This window comes from Salvelinus fontinalis, chromosome 20 (genome assembly GCF_029448725.1).
Source record: "Salvelinus fontinalis isolate EN_2023a chromosome 20, ASM2944872v1, whole genome shotgun sequence".
NCBI lineage: Eukaryota > Metazoa > Chordata > Actinopteri > Salmoniformes > Salmonidae > Salvelinus > Salvelinus fontinalis.
This window is the reverse complement of record NC_074684.1, coordinates 27,170,185-27,195,286: the sequence shown is the minus strand read 5'-3', so window position 1 is coordinate 27,195,286 and position 25,102 is coordinate 27,170,185. Positions and strand designations below refer to the sequence as shown.

Genomic DNA, 25,102 nt, shown 5'->3' with positions numbered 1-25,102 from the left:
TCAGTTTTTGTAATTTTAGTGCAATTTTTTAAAACACTGTCTGAAAGTACATTTTGTTTTGTTCAAAACACTCTAAATACATAATCCATACAGGTAAAAACAACAATGCAATGTCAAAATAAGTTGACATTGAGATGAAAGAAAGTGTGTTAGATCTTGCTAATTGTTACTTTGGTCAAAATCAAGACGTCAATATTCTTGTAATGCTTTTTGTATTAATAATCTTAGATTACAGTTCAATTTGAGCGAATTCTGAATTTGTGATTAATTGTGATAAATCACAGCAAATCCTTTGATAAACTCACTAACATTTTGGAATCGTTTGACAGTCCTAGTTAATGTACATTAAAATGTGAAAATGCACATGTGAAAGTGTAGTCGACATGAGTCGGCCATGGTTGCTCTTGGTCACGTGATGAGGGAGCCCTGCCTGGGACTTCAAAGTTAGCGTTGGTCCTCTTGGTCTAATGGTCAAGAAATTGGCTTCTCCCATTATAGAAATGTTGGGAATCCAAGTGTCTGAGTCGTGTGAGAAATCTATGTGAAACTCACGTGTCTATTTTTCACATAATTTGTTCACATGCAAAAAAATCATGTGAAATGTCACACTTGTCCAATACCCACGTGTCTGACTCGTGAAAAAATAAATAATGTATTATAGTTATTTTTCATGTGAAATTTTCACGTGTCAGACACGTGGTTATTGGACAAGAGTGACATTTCACATGATTTTTTCACATGTGAACAAATATATATATACATGATAAAAGTTTAAAATGTGATTCTTTCATGTGATTCTTTGTAAGGGCATCCTGACATTGGACATTGTCCGTCCCCATGTACGCTCACATCACATGACTAAAAAACTGACATCAAAGCCATGAACGCTATTAGATTTGTTATTGACTTATTGAATTTGCACAGATTCAATCAACCAATAATAACATCAGTATTGGTACTGTTGGGTGCTTTGTCATATGATTTGAAATGTTTGTGTCGGTAAGTGTTTGTGTGCATGTGCCTTGTCTGTGTGTGTGTGTGTGTACGTATATGTGGGTACTGTATAACTGTGTTCTGTATGTGTGTGTGTGTATGATGTGTACTGTTTGTATATGAGTGTGTGCGTGTGTGTGCCTGAGAGCGGGTTTGTGCTTGAGTGTGTATTAATGTGTATGTGCGTGTCAGTGGATCGTCTTGACAGGCTCACAGAGCAGAGGGCCGGCCAGACCAGCAGACCGGCTAGAACCGAGGGGAGCCAGGGACATCTGCATGATTATGCCGCTGCTTCCTGGAGAGGCATTGAGAAACCCTGTTCTAACCTCTATCAGCCTTTCATGAACTGGAATACTAAACAGCACAGGGACAGAGAACGAGGGTTTACCAAAAACCTCTAGTATTCAATTGTATTTTGCAAAGTTGTGTGTGTGTATGTGTGCGTGTGCGCGTGTGTGCATAGTTGCGGGAAGTAGGGGTGCTGAGGGTGCAGCATCCCATGATAAATCGAAATCAAATAAAACTTTATTTAAAAATAAATACATTTGTGGACTAGGCCTTTATTAGTCCTGTATGAGGAGAGATTATTTCAATTTTTCTTTGCAGATATATTTGTCCGCTAATACAGGACTAGTAAAGGCCTAGTGAACTACTTTTGTGAGATTTTTCCCTTATTTTTTCGGACTTGATGGCTACTACCCAGCCACCTATTAGTCCAAGAATAAACATTTATCTGCATTGATCCAAAATGGAGGATTGGTCTCCCTCATCTCTCTATAAAGCAGGAACATGTCTTCAACATAATTAGGTTCTAATGTGAGAGGCCTCTTTTGCCTCTCTTGGAAATTAATTCTGAACAGCTTGTTATTATCTTGGCCTCTGGATGTGTGAATACAAGCATTAGGGCCGGGGTATTGTGAGGGGCAGCATTAGAGGCATGTGTGGGGGAGGTCCAGGGACTTTTGTGTGGGCTGTGGTTGGAATCAGCTGTAACCTACACAAAAGCCTTCTGGTTGGAAGAACACAACAGAGAAATGTGTTGCAGTGTTTTCAGGAATCACCAAATAGACATGAGCCAGCTTAAGACCACGGCTCTCTCTAACAGGCAAGCTGTTAACACGTAGCCTACAGACTCACATACAGTATGTACATGTACACGCTTGACAATGGAGGGTTCATATCTGTAGTGAATGGAGGTTGAAGGAGGATGTCCCAGTTTCTACATTTATGCAAATATTAAAAAACAAAAGTATGTACAAATGTTCCTAAAATCCTACAGAAATGTGTTGATTAGACAGTAGACACATTAAAATTGCATAATTGAGGAGTGATGTCACTGAAATGTCCTGGAGGCATTTCTTGTCATTAGGTTCTTGACACGTAATTGTCTCCTCTTTGGTCTGTTGGTTGAAATAATTAGCCTTTGACTTTCAGTGTCAGGTCAACCGAGTGATTAGAGCTTAGAGTGTTGAGCGTGCTAATCACAGAGAGATATGGATATCAGAGGCACCTGTATCCTGTTCGCTGCATAGGATCAGTAGCCATCTGCAAGACAAGACCCCAACACCCTAGAGATGTGTCAGGGATCTTTAGCTAGGCTGAAGAAGGGGAGAAGGGAGATGGGCGTAGATATGGTCCTTGAAGTGGACTGAAATAGGTGTTGGTACTCATTTTGTGTGCTGGTACTGTTTATATATAGGTGCTGGAATGCCACAATATTCTTAAACCAATATTCTACGAGGTGCTGGTGCTCAGCAGGGTCAGAACATGCTGCAGGCTGTTAGTGACACACTAAACATCAGCTTCAAAACAAACTACACTGTTGTACTCATAACAATGTTTCACTGCGTGGTGGTTTCTTCCTCTGCTTTATTCCAGCGTCCATCCTTGTTGACTCTTCGTGGTTGTCTGGCCCTGGCACCAACACCTGCCATACTGGAAAATTCCTGGAGGCTTGTTTGACTTGCCATGTGCAGCCCAGGGGGAGAGAGCCCAGGGGGAGAGAGCCCAGGGGGAGTGAGCCCAGGGGGAGTGAGCCCAGGGGGAGAGAGCCCACGGGGAGTGAGCCCAGGGGGAGTGAGCCCAGGGGGAGTGAGCCCAGGGGGAGTGAGCCCAGGGGGAGAGAGCCCAGGGGGAGTGAGCCCAGGGGGAGTGAGCCCAGGGGGAGTGAGCCCAGGGGGAGTGAGCCCAGGGGGAGTGAGCCCAGGGGGAGTGAGCCCAGGGGGAGAGAGCCGAGGGGGAGAGAGCCCAGGGGGAGAGAGCCCAGGGGGAGAGAGCCCAGGGGGAGAGAGCCCAGGGGGAGTGAGTCCAGGGGGAGTGAGCCCAGGGGAGTGAGCCCAGGGGGAGAGAGCCCAGGGAAGAGAGCCCAGGGAAGAGAGCCCAGGGAAGAGAGCCCAGGGAAGAGAGCCCAGGGGGAGTGAGTCCAGGGGGAGTGAGCCCAGGGGGAGAGAGCCCAGGGGGAGAGAGCCCAGGGGGAGAGAGCCCAGGGGGAGAGAGCCCAGGGAAGAGAGCCCAGGGAAGAGAGCACAGGGGGAGTGAGTCCAGGGGGAGTGAGCCCAGGGGGAGAGAGCCCAGGGGGAGAGAGCCCAGGGGGAGAGAGCCCAGGGGGAGAGAGCCCAGGGAAGAGAGCCCAGGGAAGAGAGCACAGGGGGAGTGAGCCCAGGGGGAGTGAGCCCAGGGGGAGTGAGCCCAGGGGGAGTGAGCCCAGGGGGAGTGAGCCCAGGGGGAGAGAGCCGAGGGGGAGAGAGCCCAGGGGGAGAGAGCCCAGGGGGAGAGAGCCCAGGTGGAGTGAGCCCAGGGGGAGTGAGCCCAAGGGGAGAGAGCCCAGGGGGAGTGAGCCCAGGGGGAGAGAGCCCAGGGGGAGAGAGCCCAGGGGGAGAGAGCCCAGGGGGAGAGAGCCCAGGGGGAGTGAGCCCAGGGGGAGTGAGCCCAGGGGGAGAGAGCCCAGGGGGAGTGAGCCCAGGGGGAGTGAGCCCAGGGGGAGAGAGCCCAGGGGGAGAGAACCCAGGGGGGGAGAGCCCAGGGGGAGAGAGTTTACTTTTCTTATTTTTTCTTTGTCTCTGAGCAGTACAGATAAGAGAAGGCATGGGCTGTACTGAACTCTGCTGTGGACTAAGCTGAAAGACTACCTGTTGACTTGTCATTTTTTTCAAGAGGGACAGATGGATGGATGGCAGAGTTGATAAGTAGAGGGAGGATGTGAATAGAAAAGAGAAGAGAGGAAATTGGGGGTGTGGGTGTGGCTGACAAGCAAAGGGCAGGTGTAACTTCCACCATCTGTGTGTGTGCACACGTACACCCTCACACAGAGAACAAAACGTCCAACCACGTAACACTACTCCCAAGGTCTGGTTAACTGCATTAGACTCTGCTGAATGTCTGATTACATCAGGCAAATTGAATAACTCTGTGTTGCTTTAATGTGAGATATCAAGTCAGCTCACAGGATAAAATGAAGGTGTCTTTGAACCAGACCAGAGAGTAGAACTGCCTTGGGATACTGACTGGGAAGCCTCTGTTATGAACACTTGCAGACAACACAATGTTATACCAACCAGACTGCAGTATCAGCTCGGTGGCACTGAACCATTCCTAGTTAATTAGAGTCAGTAGTGCCAAGTTACAGGTCAACTGTAAGTGCTGTTATTGTGAAGTGGAAACATCTAGGAGCAACAATGGCTCAGCCGCAAAGTTGTAGGCCACACAAGCTCACAGAACGGTACCTCCAAGTGCTGAAGCGCGTATTGCGTAAAAATCGTTCGTCCTTGGTTGCAACACTCACTGCTGAGTTCCAAACTGCCTCTGGAAGCAACATCAGCACAAGAGCTGTTTGTCTGGAGCTTCATGAAATGGGTTTCCATGGCTGAGCAGCCGCACACAAGCCTAAGATCACCATGCGCAATGCCAAGTGTTGGCTGGAGTGTGTATAGCTCGCTGCTATTGGACTCTGGAGCAGTGGAAATGCGTTCTCTGGAGTGATGAATCACACTTCACTTTCTGGCAGTATTACGGACTAATCTGGGTTTGGCGGATGCCAGGGGAACGCTACCTGCCCAAATGCAAAGTGCCAACTGTAAAGTTTGGTGGAGGAGGAAAAATGGTCTGGGGCTGTTTTTTATGGTTTGGGCTAGGCCCCTCAGTTACGGTGAAGATAAATCTTAACACTACAGCATACAATGACATCTTGACGATTCTGTGCTTCCAACTTTATGACAACAGTTTGGGTAATGCCCTTTCCTGTTTCAGCATGACAATGCCCCCGTGCACAAATCGAGGTCCATACAGAAATGGTTTGTTGAGATCGTTGTGGAAGAACTTGACTGAGCTGCACAGAGCCCTGACCTCAACCCCATCGAACACCTTTGTGATGAATTGAAACACTGACTGCGAGCCAGGCCTAATCGCCCAACATCAGTGCACGACCTTACTAATGCTCTTGTGGCTGAATAGTGGGAAAGTCTTCCCAGAAGAGTGGAGGCTGTTATAGCAGCAAAGGGGGGACGAACTCCATATTAATGCCTATGAATGAGATGTTCTACAATCAGGTGTCCGCATACTTTTGGTCATGTAGTGTATATACAGTATACTTTCTGTCATATCAACACAGACTCCCTGCTCTCTCCTTCGATGGAGTTCAGATTGGCTGTCATATTATCACAGACTCCCTTCTCCATCCTTCGATGGAGTTCAGATTGGCTGTCATATTATCACAGACTCCCTACTCTCTCCTTCCATGGAGTTCAGATTGGCTGTCATTTTATCACAGACTCCCTGCTCTTTCCTTCCATGGAGTTCAGATTGGCTGTCATTTTATCACAGACTCCCTGCTCTTTCCTTCCATGGAGTTCAGATTGGCTGTCATTTTATCACAGACTCCCTGCTCTTTCCTTCGATGGAGTTCAGATTGGCTGTCATTTTATCACAGACTCCCTGCTCTTTCCTTCCATGGAGTTCAGATTGGCTGTCATTTTATCACAGACTCCCTGCTCTTTCCTTCCATGGAGTTCAGATTGGCTGTCATTTTATCACAGACTCCCTGCTCTTTCCTTCCATGGAGTTCAGATTGGCTGTCATATTATCACAGACTCCCTTCTCTTTCCTTCCATGGAGTTCAGATTGGCTGTCATTTTATCACAGACTCCCTGCTCTTTCCTTCCATGGAGTTCAGATTGGCTGTCATATTATCACAGACTCCCTGCTCTTTCCTTCCATGGAGTTCAGATTGGCTGTCATATTTGAATGGTACACTATTAAAGCTTCTACCTATTTGCCAACGCTATGCGTTTCCCTTTCCCCCATTTTTCTTTCTCATTGTGGTGTAGAACTAGACTGCCACAGGCAGCTCCATTATAGTGCAGCAGCGGTCGGTACTGTTGGTGTGAAAGGCTTTATCTGGAGCTCTTATCTTTGGCCCGCTCCCCAGCTGCCTGTCTGCCGCACACCTGTCTGGGATACCCACCGAGAGGAGATGTGTGTGTCAGGTTTTAATGTCACATGAACAAGTACAGTAAAATGCCTTTCTTGCAAGCTCCAAACCGAACAATACAGTGATCAATATCAAAGTAGTACTAAAAATAACAAGGTAGAACGGAAACAAATGAGAAATAAAAACAAGAAATAAGAAGAACAAAATAAAGTAAGAAGATATATACAGGATCAGTTCCAATACCATATTTAGAATGTGCAAGGATACTGGAGTGATAGAGGTAGATATGTATAGGGATAAGGTGACTAGGCATCAGGATATTTGATCAACAGAGTAGCAGCAGCGTATACGATGAGTGTATGTGAGTGTGAGTGTGTGTGTGTGCGCGTGCGTTTGTGTAGAGTCAGAATAAATGTGTCTGCATGTTATGTGTGTTGGAGTGTCAGTGTGTATGACTTTGTAGATTCCTGTGAGTGTGCATGGAGATACAAATGTAAATACAACTGTAAACTCAGATAGTCTGTGTAGCCATTCTGTTAGCTACTGTATTTATCAGACTTATGGCTTGGGGATAGATGCTGTTCAGGAGCCTGTTAGTGTCAGACTTGAGGCACCGGTACTGCCTGCCGTGCGGAAGCGTGATGTGTGTGGTGGTGTGGGCTGGAGGTGCATGAGGACTGTTAGCCAGGCCATCACCATGTGAGGAGAGGGGTCTGGGGTTCAGGGGAACTGAAGGAATGTGTTGAGGTTAGTGGGGACATATTTTGTGGTCACCACAGAGCGTTTGTGAAGTGCAGTTGAGGACACTTCCTCTTCCGTGTAAAATAAAAGTCCAATAGAGTCCAAGAATTTCCAACATGTTTTACCACGACTTTCCTCTCTCTATCCCTCAGAACTTCAGGTGCCTTTTTTTTAAACAGAAATCCACCATGTAACATCGGCACCATTTTTTTGTAATTAGCAAAAGTCAATTGAAAATTCCTAACGGCCCACCAACGAACTTGCTTACATCTACCCATTCCAGTTTAGAAACCTTTTACATTTTCAGTGGTATATCCATACTCATTTCTTACTGTATCATTGTATGTTTTTATCATCCAGCTCAATCAAGTTTTGGGGGGGTTCTGATTATTTACAAGCTTATAGGGCCATGCCTTAGGTTTCTGACCATGCCACTCTTAGTGACAGTGAGCATAATATGTGCAATTGACAGCTTGCAGTCCTCCACCACCAGCAGCAGTTACTGTGTAAGGGTGTGGCTGGCTCGGTTGTCACATCTTTCTACTCCTCCAGAGATCTGGTTGCCATGGAGAACCAGGTGGAGCCCAGGTGGCTATGAGGTGTAGTGGGAGCTTACCCTTAGTAGTAAAAAAAAATCCCTTAATTACTTTAAAGCATTATACTCAGCATTGTCACTAAGCCAGTTACAGTGTAATTAAATAATTAATATTATGTGGATTCTCATTATAGTTGCATGGACTGAAGGATTATTACAACAAACAAAATGTCTTAAACATGTATGTGACTTCAATTGAGCCCTAGAGTGACAGGAGCCAGTATTCCCTCCAACTATACTCTGCCATGTGCTGCACTATGTGATGGGATGCAGTCAGTGGTGGCTGCTGAGGGGAGGACAGCTAATAATAATAACTGGAGTGGAGTATAATGACTGGAATGGAGTGAATGGAATGATGTCCAAAACATGTGTTTGATACCATTCCATTCACTCCATTTCAGCCATTATTATGAGCAATCCTCGCCTCAGCAGCCTCCACTGGATGCAGTGAGAAATAAACAGCCGCCCACCACTCTCTGGTGCAGTAGTGCCATCTCTGCTTCCTGTTGGTCTGCTCTGTGCTGCTGAACTATGGGATGTTGCTAATGGAGGCTGCCTCTGGTGTGAGGATGATAGCCTGAGTCAAAGAGTCAATGTGTTGAGGGGGAGCCTTTTAGGAAAACAGACAAAACAAACTCAACCTGCTGAACACCTGCACTACCCTGTACTCCCTCACTGACTGACCATGCAGGGCCAAGACCAGGCCACGTCCACTTACTTTCTGACAATAGTGAAATGCACTATAATAACACCACCACTGTGGCTGCATGATCCTGAAGCTACAAGCTCAGGTCAGAAAACAGAATTTTCTTGGATCCAAGTTAGTCAAACAATATAGATTTTTTTGCTTTTATTATTTAGACATATAACTAATAGTTATAAAACAATCAGAGCAAAACAACAGGATTTCATTTAAGAGCATTGAAGAGAATGTTTTATAAGCTCAGGGTCAATCGATTACTTATACACCATCCTCGGTATCTATGTAAACTTGAAATAAATAAGTCAAAAGGATAATTTGGCTATGGCATGAAAATATACATGAATAAGTCTCACATAAATCACACAAAACATAATTTACATAAGATCAATTCAATAAATAAATAAATAGAAAATAACCATGATGGTTTTATGTGTAGTATATTGGCAATACACGTGTAAAGTAACAATAATGATACAATATCTGGCCAATGATAAATAAGACATTAAAAACAATCATTATTCGACATATAAATTAAGGCAGTTTTACAGCAGGAGTGTACATGAGCTCTAGTCCAAGGCATTGATGGCTACACTAGGGCAAACCTTTCAAATTGTATTATGTTCAGAGACAAAGCTAAAATTGAATGTCCACAGATTCACAAGCTAATAAAGTGATAGATACATTTCCAGCCTGTGAATTAAAAGGCAATTTTATGACAACGGTACAGCTAGGATATGCCTTTCTTAGGTCTAGAAGCTAATGCAAAAGCACTTGTGCAGAGATCCTAGAAAAATAAGTTAACAGTCTAACGCTTTACGTACTTTAGATAAACTAAGATGAGTCTGAAAAATATATAATTCAAGCTCCAAACGGGATTTTAAATCCCCCATTATTAAATGCAGTGGTCGAGGACGAAGACAAACTTCACGCATACTGTATGACGTCCACGCGTAAAGGCACAGGTATCTCTTCAGTTTAACAGGCTGGTCGCACAGGCATCTGAAGGAGTATGACCTGCCTGTTTTCTGAGGGATGACATTTGTTGATGTGCCGTGTAAGTCCAGGAGAACTGTAGAACATGGCAGGGCAGTATTTGCATGGGTAGACCTGCGAGGAGTGGAGGAGACGGATGTGCCTCTCCTGGTTGACTCTGTTGGGAAAGTCCTCTCCACAAACAGGGCACAGGTGGCACCCTGAGGAACTCAGATTCAATGGTGCGTGGCTTGGAGTTTTGTCACTCGGCTTTCCTTCGTTTTGGGATAAGGGATAGGCATCGTGGACCTCATTGCTGGTATTGTGGGAAGCTGTGGCATGTTGAGATAGGATGTGCTTTCTTAGGTATGCCTGGCGTTTAAACTTTTTCCCACAGTGATGACAATCATAGAGACCCTCCTCTGATCCAACTGATCCCGACTCTGACAGCCCGGGGCTGGGTGTGTTTCTATCACTCCGGCCCTTTATTTCATCAGACACAGCCTTGTCGAGCGTGCACATCTTATCACTCTCTGATTTAATATGTTGTGCACCAGACACTGACGCGTTATTTTGAGGTTTTGGTTTGTGCCAGCGCCTGTGGGAGGCTAGGTTTGCCGGGCAGCTGAAAACCTTATCACATTCAGGGCATCGGTACTCAATCCTCACTATCCTGGAACACTTATGCTGGGCCAGCGCGAAGGGGTCGCCATATGCTTCTCTGCACAGTTGACAGACGAACTCACCGAGAGGCTTGTCACCTGCTGCCGGCTGTGGTCTGGGTTTTTGGTCGATGGGAGCCTCTTTAATTTTTAGCCCAAGCACGGGTGATGTGGTCATCTCGTCTTCGAAATGTAGTTTCTTGATAGCTTTGTTTCTTTTTGATGGAGGCTTGTTTTTACGCTCGGTGTCGCTTGAAGGCCTTTTGGTGCCATTCCCGGTGACAGCGGGTAGATTTGGGTTCGTGGTTGTCCCGGTCCGATTGCAGTTACTAGTACCGATTTTTAGGTCCACTGGGGCAAAGAGGGGATCTAAAGTCGTAAGCACTGCAGGTGTGGGAAAGGATTCAGCAGACACCGGTGAGCCGAGATTGAAATGTCTCTCTAAATATCCCTGTTCATGGTCTTTACTGACGGGCCGGGTGGGGCTGTAGAGAACCTGGTACACTGCCTCCGGGTTCCCAAACTGAACGGGTTTAGCATCTTGTCCGGGGGCTGCTGCTGTGGCTGATGCCTCGCTGAACAGGGATGCTGCATCTGCGCGCTCAGGGAAGGATGCGAAAGCTTGTTGTCCCTGCTCCACCTCATCAGAGCGTACCCTGTAAGACATAGGGTTTGGTTTCTTGTTCCTTTTCACCAAAAATCCTCTTGGCATTGTTGCGATGGACGGAACAGATTAAGGCACTGTTGACGCACAGATTATGTTGAAATAAAATCCAGGTTCAGGTTATTATTACAGACACATCGGACACTTTGATTGTTCACCGTTCCCCTGGCTGCTATTGATTCGTTCTCCTCCCGAGAAGCTTTCATCACGACATAGCTGCACTCTTTTTAAGGGGAAATTATGATATTGTTCTCGCCCCTTGTTGCCTCACCCCCAACCAATCAGATGGAACTAAGATCCCTATGGATTTGCGGAGTTGGTTTGGGAGGGTGGAGAGAAGGGCTTGGTTTCGGGTGGAAATATAGGAGGATTTGCAGCTTGCTAAGCAGATGTACCTGAGTTTTTTTTATATTACTATGCACGCATTGCCCCCTCATAACCTCGTCCCATCGAAGGCACACGCCGGGACCCTCCTCTTTTTACGGTCTGATGAGTTTGCATAGAAATGCACACGTGCCTCGGCTTTGTGTGCCTCCTTTATGCGGGGGGGAGGGGTCGGGCACACAAAGATCTGCCAAAAAGGAGATGTCCATCACTACACAACAACCATTAGAATCTAAAATAAAAATTAGGGAGTTGTGCCTGATTTAACGGACAATGACAAAGATGGTTGGGGTTGGTGTTATTTATTAGTTGGCCTACCCAAAATGTATCTTCTGTGCAGACACACACACACACATTGCTGAGTTGCATGTTTTAATCTGCTTCAATTGCAGAATTATTAAGCTTTATTCAAGGCTAAAGAAAATCGACAAATTGTTCAACCAATACAAAGTTTAAACTATAGCCTTTTCATTTAAAACACCACATTTAAAAACCCCAAATAAGCAAATATTTATATTGGAGAGAAAGAAAAAAAAGCAACAAAGAAACATTTCAAGGCATCCATAGCGACATGTGTTGGATACGACAGTTGAACTCTGGACATATGAATCAGTCATTTTACGCATACATAATTAATGAAACAGGGTTCCCTGCTTTGCATTACAATGGTAGCGCTTTTGCAAGCTGTATCCCGCTTGTGATTGAAAAGGAAATTGCACGGTAAAATGTGCAACAAAGCAATCTGGCCAATAGATATTGTCGGCGCGTGCTGTGCGTGATCAGTGTGGTTTGGACAAAGCCGACCGTCTCCAACTGGGCCATACCATGATTATCTCTCCGTTAAAAACAGTCAAACCCAATTCCTTCAGGGTCATATCCCATCTCTAAAATATAGCCTAAGGGCTATCCACCACCATAGCGAGGAACGAGAAGACTTGTCTAGTTTGGCTAATGCGTCAAGATTTCATTCCATAATAATGTGTGTGATAAACCACATGCCAGATGTCTACCAAGTCTTTTTGTTTCTGTTGACAGAATTTCACCAAATACGAGATTTGAATGGCATAGGCCTCTCCGGTTATTAATAGGCATATAAATGTATATAACTATAAAGTTGCTCAAACTAATGTGAAATAGGGCTACGTGAAATTATTGCTGATCAAGTAGGCCTATTCTGAAAGTTTCCTTTTTAAATTCTCAATAGACCTAATTCAGAAACAGCAAATATGTCCAGGCAAAATCTCCTTCGAGGTTGAATAATAAATATCCCCAGTATAATTAAGAATCAAAGCACACATAATAGGTTACGAATTAAAACAATCACACAAATCTGGAAGATTTAATTTACAGTTAGGGAAAAAAGTAATTATCCAAGGCCCAAACAATGATGCAAATAATAATTAAAGATTTTTTTCAGTAGGTAAAATCTTTAAAAAGTGTTTGAAAACATGGTATTCTAACATGACCTACAGTATAAGCCTATAATATAGGCCTATAGGTCATGTTAGAATACCATGTTTTCAAATACTTTTTTAAATTGCCTTCCTCTGGGAAATTGTTTGCATTAAAATGGCTAATTATTCAATAGCCAGGGGATGCCACAATTCATTGGGTGTCATTGAGCCATGTCATTTCATAGATTCATATATTCTACCAATTAACGTTTATCTTACCGAGCTATTTGATAAACGCCTGAACGATCCCATACCTTGAGGCGCGTGTGCGGCTATTTGTTCATTGGCGTGTGCTGCGCAGAGAGGTAGTGAAGATTTGAGCCTCATTACCATACAGCTGTAGAATATAGAACCCCTCATCCCACTCACTAAATCCACTTTCCTCTAGGCCTAGGTCGTATCAGTCATCCCAATAACCGTTGCAGTTACAATTACAAGTGACCTTTAATGCGAATTTGAGCAAAAACTGTTATGTGACAAAGCTGAATTTGACAATTCGTTGTGACTTTATTATAGCACTTAATGAGGATTGTTTTGTTTTCTCTGTTTTCTCAAATCAGTCAACCTTAACTTCTCATAAAATTAAGACAACTACAGTTAGTGTTCTTGTTCATGCTAAAAGTGTGTACATAACCTAATATTCTTGTCTATCTAAAATCACAAGTACATTTATTAAAAACATTGGCTACTGTATTTTCTGTTCAAATTAACTCAATTGAATGTCAATGTTTTTACTACAGTTGGATGATTCTACAACGTTTTAATTAAATAAAAACGATGGAATATTTCTATGTGATGAATATGTCATTTAAAATGTGGGTTGAGGTAAGATAAGATGTAGGAGCAGTTACAGTAGTCCAGGCTGGGCATACATAGTCAGGTGGTACCTGTTGTACCTCAGGTAATTCAGAGTGCTGGTCTTCAAGGAAGCCAATCCCCCACTTGTTTCAAACACCTTCTTGAGAAACACGTTCGGTTCCTCAATAATGTCCAGCTTCTCATCTACCATTCTCTGAACGAGCTCTGAAATGGACACATCATTGTGGTCCTGGAGAAAGAGAGAAGGCCTTTGTTAAAAGGCCCCGCCTCAAAAAAGACCATAGCAATGACAAATAGTATCGGTAGACAAACAGTTCAACACATTATCCATATGAATGTGAATGGAGAAAGATGAGACAAATCCAACCTGCACTTTAGTTGATTCCATTATCTGGTGCATTTCCTGCTCAAAGTCTGCAAAGCGATCATGATATATCGCCAGGCACCATTTCTCCCTGAAATAACTACCAACACATACACATACACACACACACACACGCACACACACGCACGCACATGCACACACACACACATTTAGTGCATTCCCCTAAGAACCCCCAACAGAACAGCAACAGCATGGACAATTCATTATTTTAACAGTTGATGATGTGTTCAGTCAGCTCCAATAATGACATTGAGAGTGGCCTCATTCAGAGCCATGACAAGGGCCAGTGATGAATCCAGATGTAGTAAGTGTTAGAGAGCCTTATGAACACGGCAGGGTGGCTAAGCTTCTCCACAGAGCAGAAGAAGTAGATTGGGGACCTGCATTAATAGATTAGACCCAGGGACAATGGCTCCTATATATGGCGTGTTGAAACATCAGAAACGAGGTCACTCAAACACAGATCTCCAAACACTAGCCTACCTGCAAACACTGACAGGGAACAGTATCTTGAAGACATACTTCTTCTGAGAGAGCTGCCTACTCAAAATGCAGATTTACATAAAGACAGTGCGTTGATTTACTTTTTTCCTTGACCATACTTGTATTGTCTGTAAACATTTGAAATGTAACTACAGTGGGGCAAAAAAGTATTTAGTCAGCCACCAATCATGCAAGTTCTCCCACTTAAAAAGATGAGAGAGGCCTGTAATTTTCATCATAGGTACACTTCAACTATGACAGACAAAATGAGAAAAAAAATCCAGAAAATCACATTGTAGGATTTTTAATGAATTTATTTGCAAATTATGGTGGAAAATAAGTATTTGGTCAATAACAAAAGTTTAGCTCAATACTTTGTTATATACCCTTTGTTGGCAATGACAGAGGGCAAACATTTTCTGTAAGTCTTCACAAGGTTTTCACACACTGTGTCACGTTCCTGACCTTGTTTTCCTTTTGTATAGTTGTGTTTAGTGGGTCAGGACGTGAGCTGGGTGGGCAGTCTGTGTTGTTTGTTCTATGTTAAGTGTCAGGTTTAATTGACCTTGTATGGCTCTCAATCAGAGGCAGGTGGTTTACGTTTTCCTCTGATTGAGAACCATATATAGGGAGGTTGTTTCACATTGTTTGTTGTGGGTGGTTGTCTTCCGTGTCTGTATGTCTACCACACGGGACTATTTCGTTTGTCGTTCATGTATGTAGTCTGTTCCTGTTCGTGCGTTCTTCGTCTATTGTAAGTTCTCAAGTCAGGTCTGTCTACATCGTTTATTTGTTTTGTAGTCTGTTAAAGTGTTTGTGTTTCGTCTTACTTTATTAAAACTCATTATGTCAAACTATCACGCTGTGCACTGGTCCTCTGATCCTTCTCGCCTCTCCTCGTCTGAGGAGGAGGACGAAGTAGACGATCGTTACACACTGTTGCTGGTATTTTGGCCCATTCCTCCATGCAGATCTCCTCTAGAGCAGTGATGTTTTGGGGCTGTTGCTGGGCAACACGGACTTTCAACTCCCTCCAAAGATTTTCTATGGGGTTAAGATCTGGAGACTGGCTAGGCCACTCCAGGACCTTGAAATGCTTCTTACGAAGCCACTCCTTCGTTGCCCGGGCGGTGTGTTTGGGATCATTGTCATGCTGAAAGACCCAGCCATGTTTCATCTTCAATGCCCTTGCTGATGGAAGGAGGTTTTCACTTAAAATCTCACGATACATGGCCCCATTCATTCTTTCCTTTACACGGATCAGTCGTCCTGGTCCCTTTGCAGAAAAACAGCCCCAAAGCATGATGTTTCCACCCCATGCTTCACAGTAGGTATGGTGTTCTTTGGATGCAACTCAGCATTCTTTGTCCTCCAAACACGACGAGTTGAGTTTTTACCAAAAAGTAATTTTTTGGTTTCATCTGACCATATGACATTCTCCCAATCTTCTTCTGGATCATCCAAATGCTCTCTAGCAAACTTCAGACGGGCCTGGACATGTACTGGCTTAAGCAGGGGGACACGTCTGGCACTGCAGGATTTGAGTCCCTGGCGGCGTAGTGTGTTACTGATGGTAGGCTTTGTTACTTTGGTCCCAGCTCTCTGCAGGTCATTCACTAGGTCCCCCCGTGTGGTTCTGGGATTTTTGCTCACCGTTCTTGTGATCATTTTGACCCCACGGGGTGAGATCTTGCGTGGAGGGAGATTATCAGTGGTCTTGTATGTCTTCCATTTCCTAATAATTGCTCCCACAGTTGATTTCTTCAAACCAAGCTGCTTACCTATTGCAGATTCAGTCTTCCCAGCCTGGTGCAGGTCTACAATTTTGTTTCTGGTGTCCTTTGACAGCTCTTTGGTCTTGGCCATAGTGGAGTTTGGAGTGTGACTGTTTGAGGTTGTGGACAGGTGTCTTTTATACTGATAACAAGTTCAAACAGGTGCCATTAATACAGGTAACGAGTGGAGGACAGAGGAGCCTCTTAAAGAAGAAGTTACAGGTCTGTGAGAGCCAGAAATCTTGCTTGTTTGTAGGTGACCAAATACTTATTTTCCACCATAATTTGCAAATAAATTCATTAAAAATGCTACAATGTGATTTTCTGGATTTTTTTTTCTCATTTTGTCTGTCATAGTTGAAGTGTACCTATGATGAACATTACAGGCCTCTCTCATCTTTTTAAGCGGGAGAACTTGCATGATTGGTGGCTGACTAAATACTTTTTTGCCCCACTGTATATATTACATGGCCAAGAGTATGTGGACACCTGCTCGTCAAACATTGTTTCAAAATCATGGGCATTAATATGGAGTTGGTCCCCCCTTTGCTGCTATAACAGCCTCCACTCTTCTGGGAAGGCTTTCCACTAGATGTTGGAACATTGCTGCAGGGACTTGCTTCCATTCAGCCACAAGAGCATCAGTGAGGTCGGGCACTCATGTTGGGTGATTAGGCCTGGCTCGCAGTCGGCGTTCCAATTCATCCCAAAGATGTTCAATGAGGTTGAGTTCGGGGCTCTGTGCAGGCCAGTCAAGTTCTTACGCACCGATCTCGACTAACCATTTATGTATGGACCTCGCTTGTGCATGGGGGCATTATCATGCTGAAACAGTCCAATGTTGGCAAGCTTTATACCACTCCAGCCAACGCTTGTCATTGTGCATGACAATCTTAGGCTTGTGTGTGGCTGCTTGGCCATGGAAACCCATGTCATGAAGCTCCCGACGAACAGGTATTGTGCTGACATGGTTTCCAAAGAGTGTTGCAATCGAGGACAGATGATTTTTACACCCTACGCGCTTCAGTACTAGTCAGTCCCGTTCTGTGAGCTTGTGTGGCCTACCACTTCGCGGTTGAGCCATTGTTGCTCCTAGACATTTCCACTTCACAATAACAGCCCTTACAGTTGACCGGGGCAGCTCTAGCAGGTCAGAAATTTGACGAACTGACTTGTTGGAAAGGTGGCATCCTATCACGGTGCCACGTTGAAAGTCTCTGAGCTCTTCAGTACGGGCCATTCTACTGCCAATGTTTGTCTATGGAGATTGCATGGCTGTGTGCTCGATTTTATACAAGGTGTGGCTGAAATAGCAGAATCCACTCATTTGAAGGTGTGTCCACATGCTTTTGGCCACCTAGTGTATCTTTCCAGAGACTTGAATCTCCCCACTCCCTCCTCTCTGTAGTGTACTGTAATGTAAACAACCCCAGCAGCTACCTACATGTAGAGGTCGTGAACCAGCCCTTCATCATAACGGGAACACAGGCGGTTGAGAAGCAGCTCATGTTTCCCATAGAGACACAGGTAGTTGGAGACTGGGAAGGGCTTCAGTGACAGACAGGTGATTGTCTCCACCATGTCGTACTGGTTCAGGTGCAGGTGGAAGTAGTTGCCAGTCTCAATGCGGCCAGTCAGGATCTCTCTTCCCTGGGGAGAATAGGACAAATCAGACAGAGATTTCAGTATTGTTGTTAACATTACAACTTGTATGAGAACTTGGAAAAATAATCTCGATCTTTTTCAGAACTTGCTTTTCAAAATGAGCAGTCACAAAGAGAAATGCATACTTATGTGACAAAATAATCAAGCCATGCACTTTCTAGTGAGGATTTAAAATGGTACCTACCTCTACAGGGTGAACTGCAGATGGCCTTTGCTCTGGTTTGGTAGCATGGAGATAACTGTATCCTCCTGGCAGTCTACCACCTTGGTAAAAACAGTGTGTACAGATGTTACAAGCAGATAGAACAGCTGAACAGGGTTTTATGGGTCTACTGATGCCAATAAACAATGAAAACCCAGGCATGACTCCAAGTCACAGACATGTCTTGCTTACAGTGTCTGAAAATAATGTTTCCATCCGTGGGATGCTTTGAAATACCTAATTAGTGTAATATTTATAAAAACACATGGTAACTTGATGAGCAATAAATAGTTACAGTACTATATTTATTTTCAAATGAACAGAATTGTATATGTGTGGATAACTACCACAGTAGTTACTACAGACAATGCTGTAGAATAATGCCGGGTGATGAGGTATTTCTACCACTAGGAAAAACGTTCAAGGCTTTTCAATTTGTTTGAAACAGACAAAAATAAGTGGTTGTATTGTGAGCACAGCTCTTCACCTGACCTTGTTTACCCTGTGACTAAACAAATACAGAATCGGCCATTGTTATGGTTCATTGTTGTTTGATGATCAAACTGTAAAATGAGAAAGAAGCGAGTAGCTCAGAGATTCCATTACCAGGGTACAATTTAGCATTACATAAAAATGTGATATGGAGTACATTGTCCTGAACAGACAGGATAACAGGACATACAATGTGTGAACCTTTGGGTTTTTAATAAGTCAACAATAAATCAATAATGAATAAATCAACAATGAATTAGTTATAATTAGAATTATGACTCAATCAGTATTATAAACTGGGTGATTAGTGCCCTGAATGCCAAGGCTAAAGGCTGTATCCATGCACTCCGCGCTGCGTCGTCATTAAGAACAGCCCTTAGCCGTGGTATACTGGCCATATTCCACATCCCCTCAGGCCTTATTGCTTAACTATAACACATGGATGAAGATCATTTCTCTGGCTATGTCTGTGTTGGACGGCAGCAGACCTTGGATCTTGGCTTGTGTGTAGATGGGGATGAGGCGGTCCAGGTCGGCTAGAGAGTTGACGGCCGGCTCCAGCGTGGGGTCGAAGAAGGGCAGCAGAGCAGCAGCCAGCTCCTGGCCCACCTCCCTAGAGTTGAAGCTGGAGTGGGACCACTGGTCTGCATGATAGCGCCGGGCAAACTTGGTGAGGGGCCCGGCTGCGCGGATGGTGGAGTCGTTCGTATGGAATGTGGTGTCTATGACCAGTCGGCCGTCGTACACCAGACAGGCGTCGTTGATGGTCTTAAAGGCATCGTAGTCCACACCTTTGGAGGAGAGGTTCATAAACACCTACAGAGAGAAATCGAGGATGGTTAGGCAGTTTTACTACATTAAATGATCCTGCTACCAACTATTTTACTCTGCTCATAAGATTATGAAATCCACAATTAAAATGGACAATGAGAGACCAAAAATGATTGAAGCCCACAACACCTCTGATATACATTCCATTTTAGAGACCTGTTACAAATTCACTGAATCAAGTATGAGGCTACTGCACCCTAGTAAGAGCGCCTCTTTTCTCTCAGAGATGGTGATTTGGACTTACAGAGCACTCCAGCCGGAGAGGCTGACTGTCACTGGTGAAGGACAAGGAGGTGATTGGCTCAGGGTTCTGTCCGTCATTCATCTGGGCCAGCAAGCAGTTGTGGTGAACATGGACCCCACTCTTCTCCAAGGCCTTCTTCATGGCCTTCTCCACTGTGGGGTTGCTGAAGCACGAGCTGGGGCTGCAGCTGGAGCCCTCCGTGGTGGGCAGATGGACCAGGTGGATGCGATAGCCTTGGACATCCAGGCATAACAGAGTCTCCACACAGGTGTACACGTCAATGGTGTTGCCGTACACTATGGCATTACCTGTAGTGCCACAAAAAAGACATTCCAACAAAGAACAGATTGAATGAATAGCGAGCTTGATGCAATTTACAATCACAAGAGGATTGGTTGAAATGTATTACAGCCAGCCTTCTCAAATTACTCAGATGCTATGTGGATGGAGAAGGTCGGGTCACTTGGCAACAAGGGGGCACGGCAACCACACAAAGACTGCCTAATCTTCTCTTTGTCAGTGAAAAGCTGTGGAGGAGGGATGAGATGAGAGCAGCTATTTGAGGGACCTCTGAATTCTTACAGCTCAGCCTCTCCTGATGATGAAAACTCACTGATGTTAATATTGACGGTAATAGGAGGATCTAAATTAGTTTAGCCTCAGTGAATGTGTCCTTTGATGCACAGGTTTCAGAAGTGGCCCTTTTCTCCTCGATCTAGCCATCCCTAGCCTTGGGCTTATTATCCTAAATGGGAAGAACAACCATGGCTGCCGCATTCCAGTTGATTTGGGAGACAATAATGTAGATATTGTCCCTGAATAAAATAATTTCTAAAGCCTGTATAAAAAAAGTATTTTAATCTTTTTTGGGGTATAAAAGGAGAAGAATTGTATAGTAGTATGTATTCAAGTAAGCATCATTCTGGTCGAAAAACTAGAGATCATCCCAAATTTTGTAATCATCATTTATAAGGACTGCAAGCATGAAGTTGATGCATTTATGTAGAAGGAAAGCTGTTCAATGAAGCACCCCACTGTTAGTCAGGGCTTTGCTTTCTGTCTCTGTCCATGGTGCTGAAGTGAACAGCAACAGCAGTGCCACTACAGAGGACAATGCTGCCAGTACACTTTAAACGCTTTTTATATTTCTATGAAGTATATCATTATTATTCCTCTTTTCTATAATTATTTTGCTGAAATTAAAGGAATAAGGAACAAGATGGCGCCAGAAAGGATGGCAGATGTTTTACGTACCTGTCACGTTCCTGACCTTATTTCCCTTGTTTTGTATTTATTTAGTATGGTCAGGGCGTGAGTTGGGCTGGGTTGTCTATGTGTGTTTTTCTATGTTGGGATTTTGTGTTCGGCCTGGTATGATTCTCAATCAGAGGCAGCTGTCAATCGTTGTCCCTGATTGAGAATCATACTTAGGCAGCTGGGGTTTCACGTTTGTTTTGTGGGTGTTTGTTTCCTGTGTCAGTGTTTGTGCCACACGGGACTGTTACGGTTAGTTCGTTTGTTATTTTGTATCGTGTATTGTTTTCGTGTATATTAAATATCATGGAAACTTACCACTCTGCACATTGGTCCTCCGATCCTTCTCGCTTCTCCTCGTCCGATGAGGAGGACGAAATAGACTGCCGTTACAGTACCCCAAGCCGATTGTGTTTTTTTTGCGTTGTTTGTAACTTATTTTTTATACTTATTTTGTACATAATGCTGTCGCAACTGTCTCTTATGACCAAAAATAACTTCTAGACATCAGGACAGTGATTACTTACCACGGACGAGCAGAATCCTCTTTTTTCTTTCACGACTCTGACAACGCCGACGCGAACGATACACTGCTTCCTCGGAAACAGGCCCTGATCCCCGTGATCTGCGTGAAGAGGAGGCGGAGGAAGAGGGGGCGAAGGTCGGGCTGCCTTCTGAGAATTCGTAGGCGATCGAATAAACCCCCACTTCCCTCCATTCTGCTAGCAAACGTGCAATCTTTGGACAATAAAATCAACAAGTTACGCGGGAGATTAAACTACCACTGTTCTAAACTGTAAAATCCTATGCTTCACGAAGTCGTGGCTGAACGATGACAACATCAACATATCCTGCCAATATACCGGCAGGATAGAACAGTGGCATCTGGTAAGACAAGGGGCGACGGTCTATTTATTTTTGGTGGTGGCAGGACCCCTTCTTGTCCTAAAAATAATATATGTCCATCTATCCTATGGGCCTATGTCTTTGGCCTTCGTACTTATGTTTAGCTTGGTGTGCTCTTCGGTATGTTTGCCCTTATTAGGACTAGTAGACTATGTGTCCCTCTAACATTAGTATGTCCAGCTGTCCTATGCACTTAAGTGTCGCCTTCTCCTCCTGTGGTCTGATGTACACATGATTTTGCTCTATAGTATTATATCTGTCCCTATATGTGACAATAACTACCACACTACTGAGAGAGTTTTCATCTGTATTCTTTGTAGCTGTTTACATACCACCAGAGTCAGAGGCTAAGACTGCGTTGAATGAGCTGCATTACGCCATAAGCAAAAAGAAAATGCTTACCCAGAGACGGCGCTCCTAGTAGCTGGGGACTTTAATGCAGGGAAACGTAAATTTGTTTTACCAAATTTCTATCAGCATGTTAAATGTGCAACCAGAGGAAAAATAACTTTGGACCACCTTTACTCTACACACAGAGACGCATACAAAGCTCTCCCTCTCCCTCCATTTGGCAAATCTGACCATAATTCTATCCTCCTGTTTCTAGCACCAGTGACTAGATCAATAAAAAAGTGGTCAGAGGAAGCAGATGCTAAGCTACAGGACTGTTTTGCTAGCACAGACTGGAATATTTTCCGCGATTTCTCCAATGGCATTGAGGAGTACACCACATCAGTCATTGGCTTCATCAATAAGTCAATTGATGACGTCGTCCCCACAGTGACTGTACGTACATACCCCAACAAAAGCCATGGATTACAGGCAGCATCCACACTGACCTAAAGGCTAGAGCTGCCGCTTTCAAGGAGCGGGACTCTAACACGGAAGCTTGTAAGAAATCCCGCTATGCCCTCTGACGAACCATGAAACAGGCAAAGCATCAATACAGGACTAAGATAGAATCGTACTACACCGGCTCTGACACTCGTTGGATGTGGCAGGGCTTGCAAACCATTACAGACTACAAAGGGAAGCACAGCAGGGAGCTACCCAGTGACACGAGTCTACCAGACAAGCTAAACCACTTCTATGCTCGCTTCGAGGCAAATAACACTGAAACATGCATGACAGCACCAACTGTTCCGGAAGAATGTGTGATCACTCTCTCCACAGCCGATGTGATCCTCAACACAGGGGCCCCTCAGGGGTGTGTGCTCAGTCCCCTCCTGTACTCCCTGTTCACTCATGACTGCACGGCCAGGCACGACTCCAACACCATCATAACATTTGCCGATGACACAACAGTGGTAGGCCTGATCACCGACAACGACGAGACAGCCTATAGGGAGGAGGTCAGAGACCTGGCTGTGTGGTGCCAGGACAACAACCTCTCCCTCAATGTGATCAAGACAAAGGAGATGATTGTGGACTACAGTAAAAAGAGGACCGAGCACGCCCCCATTCTCATCGACGGGGCTGTAGTGGAGCAGGTTGAGAGATTCAAGTTCCTTGGTGTCCACATCACCAACAAACTAACATGGTCCAAACACACCAAGACAGTCGTGAAGAGGGCACGACAAAACCTATTCCCCCTCAGGAGACTGAAAAGATTTAACATGAGTCCTCAGATCCTCAAAAGGTTCTACAGCTGCACCCTCGAGAGCATCCTGACTGGTTAAATCATTGCCTGGTATGGCAACTGCTCGGCCTCTGACCGCAAGGCACTACAGAGGGTAGTGCGAACATCCCAGTACATCACTGGGGCCAAGCTTCCTGCCAACCAGGACCTCTATAAGAGGTGGTGTCAGAGGAAGGCCCTAAAAATTGTCAAAGACTCCAGCCACCCTAGTCATAGACTGTTCTCTCTGCTACCGCACGGCAAGCGGAACTGGAGCGCCAAGTCTACCTCAAATAACCGGTGCCCCCGCACATTGACTCTGTATCGGTACCCATCTGTATATAGCCTCACTATTGTTATTTCACTGCTGCTCTTTAATTACTTGTTACTTTTATCTCTTATTCTCATCTGTATTTTTGTTAAGCTGCATTGTCAGTTAGGGGCTCGTAAGTAAGCATTTCACTGTAAGGTCTACACCTGTTGTATTTGGCGCATGTGACGAATACAATTTGATTATATTTGATTTGAACCAATATGTCTTCAACATATTTTTTGGGGTCTACATTAGATTCATAGTAGAAGTAATTTGCATTTAGTAATGATTTCCTCCATAATGAACAGATCCCCTAATTAGTTAATATAATAGGCTTGATCTGAATCACTGCACATCTCATATTTCTTCAGATGAAAAATATTAATTCTACTTAAGCACATCAGTCTTTTCATCAGCAGAAAACCTTACATTCCAAATAGCACCCTATTCCCTTTATAGCGCACTACTTTTGACCAGGGCCCTATATAGGGAATAGGGTACCATTAGGGAGCTAGCCTCTCAGAAATTAGTATCACCCTGTAAATGGAGGGAGATGGAAGAGGCAGACCTGGTTGAGAGAGATTAAAGATTTCCCCCTCTCACTAATTAGACCCTAATTATTCATAGACTTTTGAATAATGTTACATCCGTGGAAATGAATGTAAGTGCGCTATCATGCTTTTAGCACTTCCTACATACAGTAGTATACCAAACATTAAGAACACCTTCCTAATATTGAGTTGCACCCCCTTTTGCCCTCAGAACAGCCTCAATTCATCGGTGGATGGACTCTACAAGGTGTCGCCCTCAGAACAGCCTCAATTCATCGGTGGATGGACTCTACAAGGTGTCGCCCTCAGAACAGCCTCAATTCATCGGTGGATGGACTCTACAAGGTGTCGCCCTCAGAACAGCCTCAATTCATCGGTGGATGGACTCTACAAGGTGTCGCCCTCAGAACAGCCTCAATTCATCGGTGGATGGACTCTACAAGGTGTCGCCCTCAGAACAGCCTCAATTCATCGGTGGATGGACTCTACAAGGTGTCGCCCTCAGAACAGCCTCAATTCATCGGTGGATGGACTCTACAAGGTGTCGCCCTCAGAACAGCCTCAATTCATCGGTGGATGGACTCTACAAGGTGTCGCCCTCAGAACAGCCTCAATTCATCGGTGGATGGACTCTACAAGGTGTCGCCCTCAGAACAGCCTCAATTCATCGGTGGATGGACTCTACAAGGTGTCGCCCTCAGAACAGCCTCAATTCATCGGTGGATGGACTCTACAAGGTGTCGCCCTCAGAACAGCCTCAATTCATCGGTGGATGGACTCTACAAGGTGTCGCCCTCAGAACAGCCTCAATTCATCGGTGGATGGACTCTACAAGGTGTCGCCCTCAGAACAGCCTCAATTCATCGGTGGATGGACTCTACAAGGTGTCGCCCTCAGAACAGCCTCAATTCATCGGTGGATGGACTCTACAAGGTGTCGCCCTCAGAACAGCCTCAATTCATCGGTGGATG

General features: G+C 44.6%; 2 protein-coding genes across 3 annotated transcripts in view; both read right to left on the bottom strand.

Annotated features, from left to right (window-relative positions):
- Positions 1–8,589: 8,589 nt before the first annotated feature.
- LOC129817608 (insulinoma-associated protein 1a-like) lies at positions 8,590–11,170 on the bottom strand. Its single transcript, XM_055873035.1, has one exon. The coding sequence runs from the start codon at positions 10,801–10,803 to the stop codon at positions 9,433–9,435; it is 1,371 nt and encodes a 456-aa protein (XP_055729010.1). The 5' UTR covers positions 10,804–11,170; the 3' UTR covers positions 8,590–9,432.
- A 1,906-nt stretch (positions 11,171–13,076) lies between these two features.
- cfap61 (cilia and flagella associated protein 61) overlaps positions 13,077–25,102 on the bottom strand; it is a 43,623-nt gene continuing 31,597 nt past the window's right edge. For both annotated transcript variants that reach the window (XM_055873032.1, XM_055873033.1), the window contains 6 exons: positions 19,490–19,797; positions 18,903–19,230; positions 17,905–17,984; positions 17,500–17,705; positions 13,780–13,876; positions 13,077–13,641 (listed from right to left, as the gene is read on the bottom strand). In XM_055873032.1, coding sequence (XP_055729007.1) covers positions 13,441–13,641; positions 13,780–13,876; positions 17,500–17,705; positions 17,905–17,984; positions 18,903–19,230; positions 19,490–19,797 — 1,220 coding nt within the window. In that variant the 3' untranslated portion in view covers positions 13,077–13,440. The remainder of the gene's footprint in view (positions 13,642–13,779; positions 13,877–17,499; positions 17,706–17,904; positions 17,985–18,902; positions 19,231–19,489; positions 19,798–25,102) is intronic.